General features: G+C 65.8%; 1 protein-coding gene across 3 annotated transcripts; it reads left to right on the top strand.

The window, feature by feature from the left end:
- Window positions 1-456: 456 nt before the first annotated feature.
- Window positions 457-14014, top strand: CHID1 (chitinase domain containing 1). Of its 3 annotated transcripts, XM_053924754.2 has the most exons (14): window positions 459-574; window positions 1026-1895; window positions 4067-4234; window positions 4688-4837; window positions 5077-5209; window positions 6012-6056; window positions 6708-6814; window positions 7105-7166; window positions 8034-8126; window positions 9852-9953; window positions 10340-10495; window positions 13353-13433; window positions 13618-13660; window positions 13836-14014. In XM_053924754.2, the coding sequence occupies exons 3-14, from the start codon at window positions 4124-4126 to the stop codon at window positions 13932-13934; spliced, it is 1182 nt and encodes a 393-aa protein (XP_053780729.1). In that variant the 5' UTR covers window positions 459-574; window positions 1026-1895; window positions 4067-4123; the 3' UTR covers window positions 13935-14014. The 3 variants fall into 3 exon arrangements, with proteins under 3 accessions (XP_053780728.1, XP_053780729.1, XP_045039150.1); XM_053924753.1 differs by lacking the exon at window positions 1026-1895 and having other exon boundaries at window positions 457-574; XM_045183215.2 differs by lacking the exons at window positions 459-574; window positions 1026-1895 and adding an exon at window positions 3740-3880.
- Window positions 14015-14238: the final 224 nt, after the last annotated feature.

Genomic DNA, 14238 nt, shown 5'->3' with positions numbered 1-14238 from the left:
TGAGGAGCGCGTGCGCTAGGGAGGCAAGGAACCCCCTCCCGCACACGCCGTGGTACCCACGAGGAGACCGCGACACGCCCAGAAACCCCGCCTCCCCCCCTCCCCCCCGGCAAGGCTGTCGGGCTCCCGAGAGAGCCTAACACCCGCGGAACGCGCGGCACAGCAGCGCTCAACACCCCACAGAGGACGCGTAGTCCGCGCTCGCTCTCACGTCCTCCAGCCCCCGGGTCCCCGCCGCCTCCGAGTCCAGCCCCCAAGGGGCCTTTGATTCTCCTGGGTTCAGACCCTTGGCTCTCCTCCCGGCCCGTAGGCTGGCCCCACCCTCTCACCCCGGCTCCTCCCCTTTGGTCCGCCCCTCGGCTGTACGTCAGGCCCCGCCTTAATTCAGGCTCCTCCCTTCGGCCGCGTCCCTAGGCCCCGCCCCAGCGTGCTTTGCGCGCGTCGGTGGCGACGCGGAACTGGTGTGGCAAGGCCACGACGGGCGCGGGCGCCCTGGGGCGGGACTTCCGGCGGCGCTGGCGAGCGTCTTCCGGCCGTGCGAGAGGGTGGTCCGGCCGGCCACCGGGACATGAAGGTGAGCCCCACGGCGGCCGGCCGGGGTGGTGTCGGCGCCCGCGTCTAGCCGTTGCGCCCCCTCTGTGCATTGCCTCAGCCCCCTTCCGCGCAGTGGGCGCGCGGGCGGCGCGAAGCCGAGCGGTGTGAGAGCGGGCGTGGATGGGAGGGCTGTCTGTGCGGAAAGACGTGGGCGGTGTGCGGGCGCGGACGCGAGCCGCAGCCAGCGAGCGTGGACCCGCGCAGACGAGCGTGTGCGAATAAGACCCTGAGTGGGAGCAGCACGGCCTAGTGTGACAGGAGGCTGTCAGCGGGCGGTGAGACCGGGAGGGTGGTGGCCGCCCTGTCCCCAGGGGCTAGGGTCCCCGTGCTGCTTGGGGTGCCCTGGGCGGGACACCACTTCACTCAGCCCCCAGCCTTGAAAGGGTAGACTTTGCACACCGGAGGATGACTCGCCGCCCCTCGCTTCCCAGGTCACCAGAGCTGAGCCCAGAGAGGTCAGGGGACAGTGGTTGGTGGCACAACCGAACCTCTGCTGGACTCCTGTTTTCCATCGCCCTGTCGTTAGCGCAGTGGCCACGCGTCCTCCGCCCACCTCCTCAGCCTGAGGGCATGACGACGAGACCTGCCGGGTGTGGAGAGCCACCTGCTGCAGCCCGTGGTCATAAACATCCCAGCGGGCTGCGGTCCTGCCTCCATGTGCCTTCACCCCTCCCCGCGGGAACCCAGTTGGCTGCAGAATTTGCGCTCAAAGACGAGAACTGGGATGAGTGACCGTCACACTTGCCGTTCTGTTAACGACAAAGTCGGGTCAGGGTCCAATCTGGTGTCAGTGACAGACACTCCTGGCACATCATTCAGCATTTCTCTCAAATGGCACATCACCGAATAGCGAGAACAGGCGGACTGGTAAAAGCGAGTGTCTGAAAGTGCCCTAGAAGAGAAATGGTCAGAGCGCATCGCAGAGCAGGGGCTCTGCTCAGCGCCTTCCCTGTGCCCGCACATGTACGCACTCTGGATGCGTGAGCCGGGCTGTGGTCAGCACTCTCGCTGTGGGCTTCGATGAAAAACACTTGAACATCACCTCGGGGACTCCCTTTCCCTTGGTCACACGGCTGTAGCAATCGTCCCAGGACCTTGGAGCCTCAGGTGGTGGGCTCCTGGCCGCTGCACTCACCACTCACAGCAGGTCTGAGGCCCCGCCTCCAGCCGCCCTCTGGTTTGGGCGTGTAAGGGCTCTCTGGGTGACTGCAAGCGCACAGTGGTCAACACACGCCACACTGCCTTCCAGGGCCATTCCACACAAAGGAGGCTGTAGAGGGTACACGTTCCGACGTAACAGGGTGCGTGAGCCCAGCAGTCAGCTCTGGCAGGACCGTGGTGCCTTGGGCAGAGGCGCAGGTGGGGGGGGACACATTTCCCCACAGTGCACAGTGGGGAGCCATGGGAGGTGCTTAGATAGGGCCTCCCTGCGCGGGAGCACCCACACACCAGGCAGCCCACACGCTGGGTCCCCACCACCGAGTGCCAGCCAGGCAGTGGGTCTGGGAAGTCCCCTGTTGGTCAGGGAGCAATCCAGTACTCCAAGTGCTGCCCCCTGCTGCCTGCTCATCCCTGAGCTGTCCCCCCACCCCGGGTGCAGGGGCAGGTGGTCAGCGCAGTGCCTGCTGGGGCCTCAAGCTCAGTCTGGTCCTCCTTCCGTTGCTCTTCCTTTGGATGCAGAAGCCAGCAGGGCCTGTGTTCCTCCAGATTGACCCCATCTCCACCCTTTCTTCTTTCCTTCCCCATGGCATGAAGTCACAGGTGAAGGGTCAGGCAGAGGGGTCTCTGTCCACCTGTGTGAGGACAGCAGGTGGGGTGGCAGGCTGTGGCCCAAGGGGGGAGGGGCAGGGCATCTTGAAGTCCCCAGGTCACTGCAGTGTGAGCACCTTCAGCTTCATTTCTCATTCCTTTCCATCCCCCATGACCCAAGCCTGCACTGCAGAGCCGAGGAGAGGCTTGCAGTCATGGAGGGTGCCTGGCAGAGTGGGCCCCCCTCCCACTGCTTCATGTGGCTGCTGCCAGCAGGTCCCCCTTGTGTGCACAGCCCTCTGCTCCATCTTTGTGGGAGCTCTTTTTTCAGGTCTCTCCTGCTTCATGGTGGCGGGGCAGCCTGCCCCTGCCGTGGCCAGAGTCCCCCACCCTCAGGGCCCTTCCCAGACCTGAGGCTGTGCCCAGGAAGGCCAGTCTCACTGCTAGCCCATGTGCCCTTCACATCCACGTCTCACCCAGGATGACAGCCAGGCTGTGATGCTTGTTGCTCAGCTGCCCTGAGGGTTAGACGGGGAGGGGGAGGGGCCTAAGAACAGACCGCAAAAGAGTCAAAGCGGGGTGGGGGGGGGGGCGCGGGCAGGAGATGCAGGTGAACCCACAGAGGCCCCGCCCGCCCTGACCCACAGGCCTGACAGCTGGCTCGGGCGTCCTTCAGCGTCCCCCCCCCATGCTGGTTTCCGTGGGAGAACGGGGGAGTTTTAAATAAAGCTGGGCCCGTGCTGAGTGATTGCTTTTCGTAACGTTTGCGCAGCCAGTGCCAGTGCATCCTGCACATTCAAGCGCCTGTCCCTGTCCCCGTCCCCATGGGAGGGGGTCCAGGCTCTTCTCTGCCACAGACATCTTCCTGTGTTTTCTACATGGCTGTGGGAGTTTCCAAAAGTGGGACTTGGCAAGAAGATATATGTTGTGGAGGATAATGTTTGTGGGTGGGTTGTCTCCCAGAAAGGTTTCTCCATCTCGAAGTCCCAGAAACAGCTCAGGGAAGGTGCTGCCTGGGGTGAGAGGTAGGAGCAGGGTTGGGGACTCGCGGCTGCGTGTGTCTCTCCAGTCCTCACCAACGTGGGTGGAGATGCCGTCTTGACTCCGCATCCACTCCTCCAGTTTCTGGGGCAGCCGAGGTGCTGCCTCTGGGGCTCGGGGTGTCTATATGTTACTCCTCCTCACGTCCCTAGTTCAGTTTGCGGTGGGGCATCTTTCACTGGAGTATCTTGTCCCGACTCATGAGAGCTCTTGACGTGCCAGGCACAGGCAATGCGTAGCAACTCGCTGCCAGCTCTGTTCTGCGTGCTTTTTCTGGTTTATTTTTTGTATTTGCTTTGTTTCCTAAGTGAAACCTTCCCATACGTGTAGTAAGCACTGTTGATGTTTCCCTCAGGCACCTCAGCCCTGGCAGCAGCTGAAGCCCCGCTCACTTGGGTCCTTTCTAGTCTCCCTCACCACCCTGTTTGCTGCAGGGAAGCCCTCGGGCCGGGCCTTCTTTGTGTCTGATGGGGAAGGAAGAGCCCGAGTTCTCCTGGTGGGCTGGCAGCGGTCAGCATGGCCCTGGGGCAGCAGGGGAGGCAGGGAAGCCCCTTCCTGCTCTTGTGAGAGAAGCCAGGGGCCGCACTGCTGGGAGCCAGGCTCCGCTCTGACAAGGACCCCAGTCGCCAGAGGGGGTGCCCCACGCTGCTGGTGGCCTCCACGGGCTCTGCCTTCTCTGCAGGCCCCGGACCCCAGGTTGGACTCTGCCTGTCACCACCCCACCTGTGACCTGCCCGCCATGAAGGCGCTCCTCCACATGCTCTGGCTCGCTCTGGCCTGCGGCTCTGCTCACAGCACCCTGTCGAAGTCGGATGCCAAGAAGTCCGCCTCCAGGACACTGCTGGAGAAGGTCAGGGTGGTCTGGGACCAGCCAAAGGGCTGACCCGTTGTGCCTTCTTCCTGTGCACTGAGGCCCCATGTTCACGTGGCCTGTGAGCCAGCAGGCTGGGGCCTTGGCCCGGTGCTCCGGCTGGACAGCCTCAAAGGAGCAGCCTCTGGCGCTGGGGCCTGTGGCTGTGCCTGCACCTGGCCCCACTTCTCTGACAACCTTCTTTCTGCTTCTTTCGACACTGGCTCTGATCCCGCCTGGTGGAGCTCTATGACGGCCACGGAGCAAGTGGGCCAGATGTGCGCCCAGGGAGGCAGAGCACGTCTTTGGGGAAGGCTCTGCCCTGTGGTCTCCTGGCCGGTGGCACCGTGAGGGCCCCCCGCACAGTCCCTGACTGAGCGGAGAGGCCCCCTGTGCCGGTTCTGCCTTCTGCCGCAGACACTGGCAGTGTCTTCCCTGTGCCTGTCGTTTCAGACTCAGTTCTCAGAGAAGCCTGTGCAGGACCGGGGTCTGGTGGTGACGGACCCCCGAGCCGAGGACGTGGTGCTTGAGCATCGCAGCTACTGCTCGGCGAAGGCCCGAGAGCGACACTTTGCTGGGGACATCCTGGGCTATGTCACCCCAGTAAGCTGGGCCTGGGGGGGACGGGGTGGTCCCAGGGGCACAGTGGCAACTGGGGTCTGCAACCTCACCTCCCCAGGCAACCACCGCAGGGGGGGTACAGGGGGAAATGCGCAGGGGCTCGTCCCTCTGGGGCTCGTCCGCCTGTGCAGCTGGGCCTGTGGTGCCCCCGTCCAGAGGCGGCCCCTGAGCCCTCCAGCCCCAGCTGCACGTGGGCTCACCTGGCCTCTGGCCTCCGCCAGTGGAACAGCCATGGCTATGACGTCGCCAAGGTCTTCGGGGGCAAGTTCACGCAGATCTCACCCGTCTGGCTACAGCTGAAGAGACGTGGCCGTGAGATGTTCGAGGTCACGGGCCTCCACGACGTGGACCAAGGTTCTCACCTTGCCTGTTTGCACACTCCTGGGCCCAAGGGGTTGTGTGAGAAAGTGAGCATGTGAGAGGGTGGGGGTGAGTGTCTGTGTGTGTGAGTGTGACCACTGCCCATGTCGACCCACACCCCCATCAGTTGCCCTCGGCAGCTCACTCATGACGTTCCGGAGGAGGGTCTGGGGAAGGGCTGCACAGCGTGTCTGAGACAATAGGCACAGGGAGGAGGCCGCCAGTGTCCGCGGCAGAAGGCAGAACCGGCGCAGGGCCTCTCCGTTCAGCCAGGATATGTGGTGGCCTTCATAGTGTCGCCGGGCAGGAGACAAGCAGGGCAGGGCCCTCCCCGAGGAGCTGGCCACCCTGAAGATGTGCTCTGCCAAGCTGGTGCAGGTCTGGCCCACTCACCGCCGCGGCCATCACAGAGCTGGACAGGGCAGGTCCAGGGAGGAGCGAGGGCCCAGCCGCCCTGACAGTGAATTTTGGGGGCCCGCGCCTGAGTTTACGTGGCTGTCCCCATTTGGGGGCCCAGGAGGACACGTGTGTCAGCCAGTTGTAAAGTTTCGAGACTCAGAGCAGCTCCATGATGTCAGGAGGGCAGTGTCAGTCCCTGGCCCTCCAGACACCCCTCAGCCAAGAAACAGCACCAGGGCCAGAGCCGCCCTGGCCCAGGACGCTCTGCGGGGGCGGAGGGCCTCGGACCCTCTCCACCGGCTTCCCCTTCGCTCTCTGGCGCGCAGCCGGGCGTTTTCCCCCCTGAGGTGAATGAGGACCTGGGTCCCCAAACTGAGCGCCCTCTTCACGTCCGCAGGGTGGATGCGTGCCGTCAGGAAGCAGGCCAAGGGCCTGCGCATAGGTGAGTGCAGGGTGTGGGGCGGAGGCCCTGGCTGCTGTGGCCTTCCTGTGCGAGGGCGAGGGGCCCAGGCTGTTCTCCACGCCCACGGGTTGCTCTGCAACAGCTGGGAAAGGAGGCCAGGCGCCTAGGCTAGTGTTCACGGCCCTTGGTCCAGCCTGCGTCTTCTGGCCCTCCTACCCACCCAGGCCAGCGCCCCCTTGACCAGTTTCTTCATTCACCCAGTGAGCTTTTATCGAGGGCCTGAGGGCCAAGCCCGAGAGGGACGCCAGCCCTGCCCATCCTGGAGCTCCCAGCTGGCGAGAGAGGACAGTGTCCCAAAGTGCAGTGGGATCAGCAGGGGCTCGGAGCGGGCAGCCACAGGAGGGCCCTAGAACAGACCTGCAGTTTGCATTGATGGGGAGCCGTAGGGTCAGGTCTGGGAAGAAGATGGTCCATCAGGAACCAGGCGGTGAAGAGCCAGAAGAGCGGGCGCTGGGCAGCCAGGGACCAGCACTCGAGGGCAGAAGGATCAGCGCCTCAGTCTTTTCCCAACCAACCAGGACCCCTCCCTCTCTGGGCTGAGTGTCACTCTGCTCTGGGGGCTGACGGCTGCCTTGTGGGTGGAGCAGAGCACGGGAGGATCACAGTGCCTGTGCGGGCCTGTCCCCCCAGTACCTCGGCTCCTCTTTGAAGACTGGACTCACGAGGACTTCCGGAGCGTCTGGGACAGTGAGGATGAGATAGAGGAGCTCAGCAAGACCATGGTCCAGGTCGCCAAGGTGAGGCCTGGCGCTCCACAGGCGACACCCGCAGGCGTCCCCAGGGCGGGGGACTTCCTGCAGGTGATGCCTAGCTGTCCAGTGTGGGGTTGCAGGTGGGGGTGCCCCTTGGGCCCCAGGGGTTGGGGAGCCCTGGCCACTCCACCTCTGGCTCCTGTGGGGACCCCCGCCACCCCACTCAGAGAGGCACTTCTGTGCCTGTGGCGTTACCCTCGGGCCATGACCTTCCTGGGAGGGTGCAGGAGTAGGCCATCCAGCCCTCTGACCGACCGCCTGCCCGGCCCTTTCAGAGCCAGCACTTCGACGGCTTCGTGGTGGAGGCCTGGAGCCAGCTGCTGAGCCAGGAGCGTGTGTGAGTGGGCTTGGGCGGTACCGCGCGCAGGCTGGCACACAAGCAGGAGGCACTGCGGAGCACCAGAGCCTCCTGGGGACCTGGGGAGGGGCTGGCCTAGCCACCCAGCGCCCAGGTTCTGTGTCTACTCTTCCCTGTGCGCTCTCAACTGCACCCCACCCCACCGTGGGCCAGAGTGCCTGACGAGAGTTGCCTGCCAAAGGGGCGACCCCCAGGCTGGCAGGAACATGGGGGATGGCCCCACAGAAGATGTGGGAGAGACACAACTCCGTGGAGGGCTGGTGCCGCCCATGGGAGGTCACTGAGGGCAGCAGTGGGGTGTGGAATGGGCTGGGCCTCCCTTCAGGCCTGGAGGAATCCCACGGGGCCCCAGGCCTGAGCCTCGCCCCTCCTGCCTGCCTCCACAGGGCACTGGGCTGGGCTCCAGGCCTCCCGCTCAGGGCAGGAGGGGGGACACAGGGAGCAAGGCCCCCCACCTGAGACCCTTAGGCAGCTGAGCCAAGAGCAGGCATGCCCAGGGCCCTCTGCCCTGCATGTTGGGCGCAGGGACCCCTGCTTCCCTGTGCCCGGACCCCCAGGCCCACAGGTGATTCTGCAAGGCCCCCCGTCTGCTCCTGCCCTGAGGCCTGGTCTGGGGGTCAGAGGGAGATGGTCAGGTCTCCAGGAGGCCCTGTGCTCTGTGTCCACTCGGCCCAGCCCCACTGAGACTGGGGCATGCAAGGTCCTGGGGCACCAGGAGGGCCACCCGGGCAGCATGTGGACCACTGAGTGGCTGGTGCCCACAGGGCAGAAAGTGCTGTGAAGGGGCGCCCGCCCGACGGGGTCTAGGCCGGGTCTCCCGGCCTGACCACCTCTTTGTCTTCATAGGGGTCTCGTCCACATGCTCACCCACATGGCCGAGGCGCTACACCAGGCCCGGCTGGTGGTCATCCTGGTCATCCCGCCAGCCGTCACCCCCGGGTAAGGGCCGTGCTCGCTCGGGGCTGGGGACCCGAGGCTGCGGGCGAAGGCTGTGCCCGCACACATGAAGCCATGCTGGAAGCCCCCACATTGAGGGATGGAGCCTGTTAGACACACTTCCGCTCACTTTCAGGCGTGGCCCTGGAGCTCCATGGCCAAGTCTTCACCCGCTGGGCCGTGGGAGCTCAGGAGTCCAGCCCCGCTTCAAGTGCTCTTCCAGAACCCGTGGGACAGGGTGGGGGTGGCAGGGCCCAGGCAGTCTGGCTGCCAGGAGCGGGGACCACGGCCGCTGGGGCTGCAGGCAGGGTCCCCCAGGCTAGCCCCTTCCAGCAACCAGGCATGTGCTGGCCCGTGTGTGCCGGGGCAGGCCTGGCTGGCGGTTGGCGCTCCCCCACCTCCCAGGGCACCTCTCTCGGCATTTCTGCAGCGGGACCCACCCCACAGCCTGGGCTCCAGGCGGGGTCTGCTTGCGGATGTGTGATATCTAGGGCCCTCCCACCAGCGCTGACTTGCCCCCAAGGTCGCAGCCCGCTGCTGCGTGCAGCCACTACTGTCCTGTGTGAGTGGGGGTTGTGCTCAGCTCCAAGCACCGCTGGAGACGCCGGTGCGCAGCACAGCTACCTAGTTTGTGAGAGCCCTGGCCGTCCTCGAGGCCTGGCCCTGCACGTCTCCAGTGGCCGCAGCTCCTGGGCCTCCCAGGCCCCTGGACAGCTTGCTAGCCCAGCCTCAGGCTGTCCTGTGATGGGGGACCTCAGCCTCCCTTGCTGTCCTCCTACCACTGGCCACCCTGGGCTTCCCCTGGTTTCCAGCAAGCAGTCACTCATCGTCAGCAAGCTCTGTCAGTGGTGCCCTCTGTATTGAGGCCCACTCCCGCTCACCTGGGGGCACAGGTCACCTGTGGGTGTGGGACAAGCATGGAGGTGGTGGTGCGTGCAGCAGGGTAGAGGTCCAGGCTGGAGGGCTGAGGGGCCTGTGGCTGATGGTCCCTTCTGACCCTCGTAGGGCAGCTGGGCTCACGCTGAGCGGAGCAGCCAGAGGGGCAATGACAGCTGGCGGGGGGCCAGGGTGACCGGGCACGTGGGGATCAGATGTGAGCACCCCAATAGTGGGCAGGCCTTCCACCTGTCACCGGTTAGGTCCCCACCAGAGCTGCTATGGGGGCTGCCCTGCAAGCGGCATCCACGGGCCAGGTGAGGCCACGGCCAGTGACCATGGACAGAGGGGAGTCGGCCTGGAGGGGCCGACTGGGGAAAACACTTAGGGTTCCCCGCCTGGTAGGCAGGGTTTCAGCCTCGAGCAGGATGGGGGGAGGGTAAAGACGTGAACGGGGCCACAAAGGTTAAGGGCAGGAGAGGCACTCGTCACTAGGCAAGATGGGGTCCTCAGTAGGTCAGGGCACCCCACACCAGAGCCCAGGCCCAGGGACAACCTTCAGTCGGGGTGATGAAGGGAGGAGGTGTCCGCCATGTGAGACGCAACTAGGGGCAGTGAGTTGGGGTGGACGAGGCCCTAGAGACGACCCAGGGATGCTGTGCGCCCCCTGCCCCCACCTCTGGAGCGTGGCGTTGACCAAGCTGCCAGCCTCCGTCCCCTCTAACAAGAGCTGAGTCATCCCCAGGGTCTGACCCAGGCCCTCCTGGAGTGGAGATGGGGTGGGGCTGGGGGCGCCACCCAGAGGCCAGCAGGCTGTGCGAGGGCCCCGGTGGCCGTGCGTGTCTCCCGCAGGACCGACCAGCTGGGCATGTTCACGCACAAGGAGCTGGAGCAGCTGGGCCCTGTGCTGGACGGGTTCAGCCTCATGACCTACGACTACCCGACCGCCCAGCAGTGAGTGTCGGGGCTGGGCCTGCCGCCGCGACCTGTGCGCAGGTGTTACCCGCCAGCGGCCGGACGCTCAGTCCCAGGGCCCAGTCTGGTCTTCCCCAGGGCCCGTGGTGCGCCCTGCGTCACACAGCCTTTTCCTGTCAGGGGCCTGTGGCGGGCAACAGCAGGCAGCCCCTGTGGGAGCACCGTGCCCGTGCCCAGCCACACCACCGGGAGTAGTGGCCACGGGCAAGGGGCCTGCCCTGTCACCAAGAAGACCACGTCTGCCGCTGCGGCTGCTGCCTGTCACCTACCCCCTCCGCCCCCTGGCCTGTGCCCAAGCTGCGCTGCTCCCTGTGGTGGCCCTGGTGGGACCTGCCGCTGATACCCACTCCTCCTTCGCCCTGCAGGCCGGGCCCCAACGCACCGCTGTCCTGGGTGCGAGCCTGCGTCCAGGTCCTGGACCCCAAATCCAAGTGGCGGAGCAAGATCCTCCTGGGGCTCAACTTCTACGGCATGGACTACTCAGCCTCCAGGGATGCGCGCGAGCCTGTTGTTGGGGCCAGGTGAGCCGGGGACCCCACCACGCAAGGCAGCCTCATGTGCTGTCCCTCCCTCCAGGCCTTCATGCCAGTGGGTCTGCGTGTCTCCTGGAGGTGATGGATGAAGCAGGTGAGAAGCCCTGGCAGGTCTGACCGCTTGCTAGGTGCCCGTGAGTGGAGCCCCCTGAGCCTCGGGGTGGGGTGCCGTGCCAGCACTGCCCAAGCTGGGGCACCTCTAGCATTTCCTTCTCTCGGCGGGTCAGTGGACCCTCTTCGCAATGTGAGTGGCACATGGTCGGGGCCTGGGGGACCCCACAATGTCCCGGAGGCTCTCGTCACATGGACTCCCACGTTCTCCCGTTCAAAGGACAGCTCTCCGCTTCTTGCTGTGCAGCTCTGCCGTGTGGGGTCCGTGCTCCTCCAACCCGCAGCCCCAGCCGTGCCTTGTCCGGGAATCAGAGTGATGACTTTAGCTTTGTAGGATGACGCGCAAGCAACTGAGCCACGCTGGTCAGGGCTGTTTAGCTTTATTTTGCTGCTTTTTTGGGAGGTGTCTTTGCTGGGCACAGAGTTCTGGGTTGCCAGCTCTTCCCCAGGTCCCCCAGCCTTCTACGTTGTCACCTTCCTGCGGGATGCGTGCGGCGTGGCTCTGCTTCTGCCATGGTGGGGCTGGCAGGGGCCTGCACAGGGCCCCTCCCGCACCCGGCCTGCGTTGAGCTTTTTGTGCCTGCGGGTTCACACATTTTATCAGACTGGGAAGACGGGGGCCGGTTTGTCAGGTATTTTCCTGTCCCAGCACCCCCTCCCCTGCGGGCCCTCGAGTGTGCTGTCTGGGCGGGGGGTGCATCCCCAGCCGCTGACGCGCATGGCACTCTCTGGAGCCCTTCTTTTTGGTCTCTGTCCCTGTCTTCGCGTCAGCGGCCACTTCTTGCCATGTCACCTGCTCCTGACCCACCAGGCCTTTTCCTATCAATGCTGGCCCAGTGCCGGTGGCGGTCTTCCCTCGCCTTCCCTGTCACTCGTCAACTCCCCACTGTGTCGGAAGTTCTGTGTCCGCCGGTGGCAGCTCGTCCCCGTGGTCCTGTCACTGGCCCCCCGCGGGCCTGTGCTTTGGGTCGGGCACCATTTTGCCACAGGGGCAGTGCCTGACCCAGCTGCTGGGTGCCGTCCGTTCCTGGGAGACCACGTGAGCCGCTGCCTGTCCCCAGGCCCGGCCCTGCCAGCAGGCAGTGTGTCCAGAGACTGCTGCCTCTCTGTCGCCGTTCGCAGGGGGCCCTCTGGTTGGAGGCCATGTCTGTCTGGCCATCCTTCAGGTCCGCTGCTTTGTGTCCCTGTGCACTGCCCCTACCCTGCCGCAGCCCTGGCTGGCCCGCCCCGCTCTGTCCCCACATCCCTGGCCTGCAGGGGGTAGGCATGGGGTTGCTGGCCTCGAAGGACCACCTGTCTTGGCTCGGGCCACTGCGTAAACCCCACAGATGCTGTCCCCGTCCTGGGGGCTGGAGTCCGAGACCAGGTGTCACAGGGCTGGTCCCCCCAAGGCCCCTCTCCTGGGCGTGTGGGTGGCCCTCTCCTCGGCGTGTGGGTGGCCCTCTCCTCCTGGTGTCCCCCATGGCCCCTCTGTGCATGGCTGTGTTCTGATCCCAGACTCCACTTGTGGGGTCAGGCGAGGAAAGGCACCAGGCAGCCCTCGGCCCCAGCTGTTCTGAGGGGGTCCAGGGGCTGCAGGAGGGAGCTCTGATTGTGAAGGTGTGTGTGTGTGTGCTCCCGTGTCCATGTGTGTGCATGTGCTCCCTTGTGAGTGGTGAGGGGCATGCACGGCTCACATGCACACACTGACTGCTCCCCGGCAGGGACCCCCTCCGCTGTCCCCTCCTGCACGCGCTCCTCGTGGACACCCGCTGTAGCGGGGCTGAGGGAAGCGGGGAGGAGAGTGGGGCCCTGGGTGGGGCTGGCTGTTTGTCTGGGACCAGCCGCCCTGCCCCTGCCCACGCTGCTGCCCAGCCTCCCCTTGGCGGGAGCAGACGCTGCAGCTTGCAGGGCCTCCCTGGGGGCCAGTCAGTCAGTGCCAGAGCGGCCAGAGTGCTGACGCAGCAGGGCTGCGGCTCCCGCGCGGCAAGGGCGAATGGGGGTCGGCGCCCACTTGGGCCCCGCAGAGGGGCACGACGGGACCTGGGCAGAGCGGTCAGGCCATGGTAGGCAGTCAGGGCTGGCTCAAGGCTTTTCAGAGTGGGCCAGGGTCATATCTGCACCTTGGATATCAGGGGCTCTCCCCCTGCCTGCCTGAGAGCCCCAGGAGCTGCCCCTGCGCCACCCTCCCCTAGGCTGGGGGCCACGCCCTCTGTGGTACTCAGGGCGGGGCTCCTCTCAGCTGTTCGGAGAGGGGTCCTGGAGCCTGGGCCCCCAACGAGGTTTTGGCCCCATGTGGCCGCCTCCCGGGGGTCTGTGTGGAGCGGGTGCAGGGCTGTGGGGTCAGGAGGGACGTCCCCTCCCTCCAGATGCACCTGGAAAGGGCCTCCCAACAGGACCTTTGACCGGCCAGGGCTGCGCTCCTCCAGGGACATCGCAGGTTGACAAGTCACTGCATGGGAAGGGCCTCAGGGTGGGGTGACAGGCGTGGCTGCGGGCCCCAGTGAGCCCCCACCACGTGTGCCAGGCCCATGAGCCTGTGCCAGGGTGCCGGGCCTCCCTCCTCCCACCTCCACCCCCTGTGCCACCCGCCGCCCCCTTGTCCCCTTTACCTTCGTCCCTTTCGCCTCTGGATGGCCTCACCCTTCCATGACAGCCACAGGGAGGCGTTCAGGCTGTCCTGGGCGAGGCTCCTGTGAGGTGGGGTGCCTGCAGGCACGAGAGGGCACCCACACCCACACCCCGGCCCCGCCAGGTACATCCAGACGCTGAAGGAGCACAGGCCCCGGATGGTGTGGGACAGCCAGGCCTCGGAGCACTTCTTCGAGTACAAGAAGTGAGTACGCCACACGGGCAGGCTGGGGGCGGGGGCGGGGGCGGGGGCGGGGGCCGGGGCCGGCCACCGGCTCCCCTCTGGCCCTGAGGGCAGGGGCCTATACAGGGGCTCCTCCAGCCAGACCTGAGACCTGGGTTATGGGGGCGGGGCCAGGAGGAGGCTAATGCCCCACCATCCTTTGCAGAAGCCGAGGAGGGAGGCACATCCTCTTCTACCCGACTCTGAAGGTGCGTGCAGCCCCGCCATAACCCTGCCCTCAGGGAGGCTGAGGTGGGCAGCGGGGTCAGTGCGTGGTCTGACCTGCTGCCCTCGGGCGAGGGCCTCAGCCCTGAGCGGTGCGGGGGCTGCGGGGGTGGTAGGGGAGGGTGAGGGGCAGGGGCTGATGGTGCCCTCTACCTGCAGTCCGTGCAGGTGCGGCTGGAGCTGGCCAGGGAGCTGGGCGTCGGGCTGGCCATCTGGGAGCTGGGCCAGGGCCTGGACTACTTCTATGATCTGCTCTAGGCCTAGCCCCAGGGCAGCCTCAACTTCTAGGCAACGGGGGACGTGTGGGCGTGCAAAATACAGACTTCTCTGTCTTCCTGGCCGTGTCTGCCGCAGTCCTTGGATGGGGACAGCTGAGCCCTGGGACGCCCACCTCTTTGGCAGCGACATGCGGAGAAAGCCCTGGGTGGGGACACCCCGAAAACACAGTCCCCACCCCACGTGGCCTGGGGTCCAGTGTGGGTTTGGAGGCTTTGGAATGGTCCAGGCTCTCCGGTGCCTGGACTCCTGGCAGCGGTGGCTGCGCCATGTCCTCCCACCACCC

The sequence above is a fragment of the Desmodus rotundus genome, chromosome 5, assembly GCF_022682495.2.
Source record: "Desmodus rotundus isolate HL8 chromosome 5, HLdesRot8A.1, whole genome shotgun sequence".
Classification (NCBI taxonomy): domain Eukaryota; kingdom Metazoa; phylum Chordata; class Mammalia; order Chiroptera; family Phyllostomidae; genus Desmodus; species Desmodus rotundus.
Note: the sequence above shows the minus strand (reverse complement) of the source record. Positions and strands in the feature narration are given on the sequence as shown.

What these genes read in the sequence shown, in the direction of transcription:
- CHID1 (XM_053924753.1), top strand. An exon ending in CCTCCACGACGTGGACCAAG is followed by an intron (nt 5,210 to 6,011) that starts GTTCTCACCTTG and finishes TCACGTCCGCAG; the next exon opens with GGTGGATGCGTGCCGTCAGG. An exon ending in GGCCAAGGGCCTGCGCATAG is followed by an intron (nt 6,057 to 6,707) that starts GTGAGTGCAGGG and finishes CTGTCCCCCCAG; the next exon opens with TACCTCGGCTCCTCTTTGAA.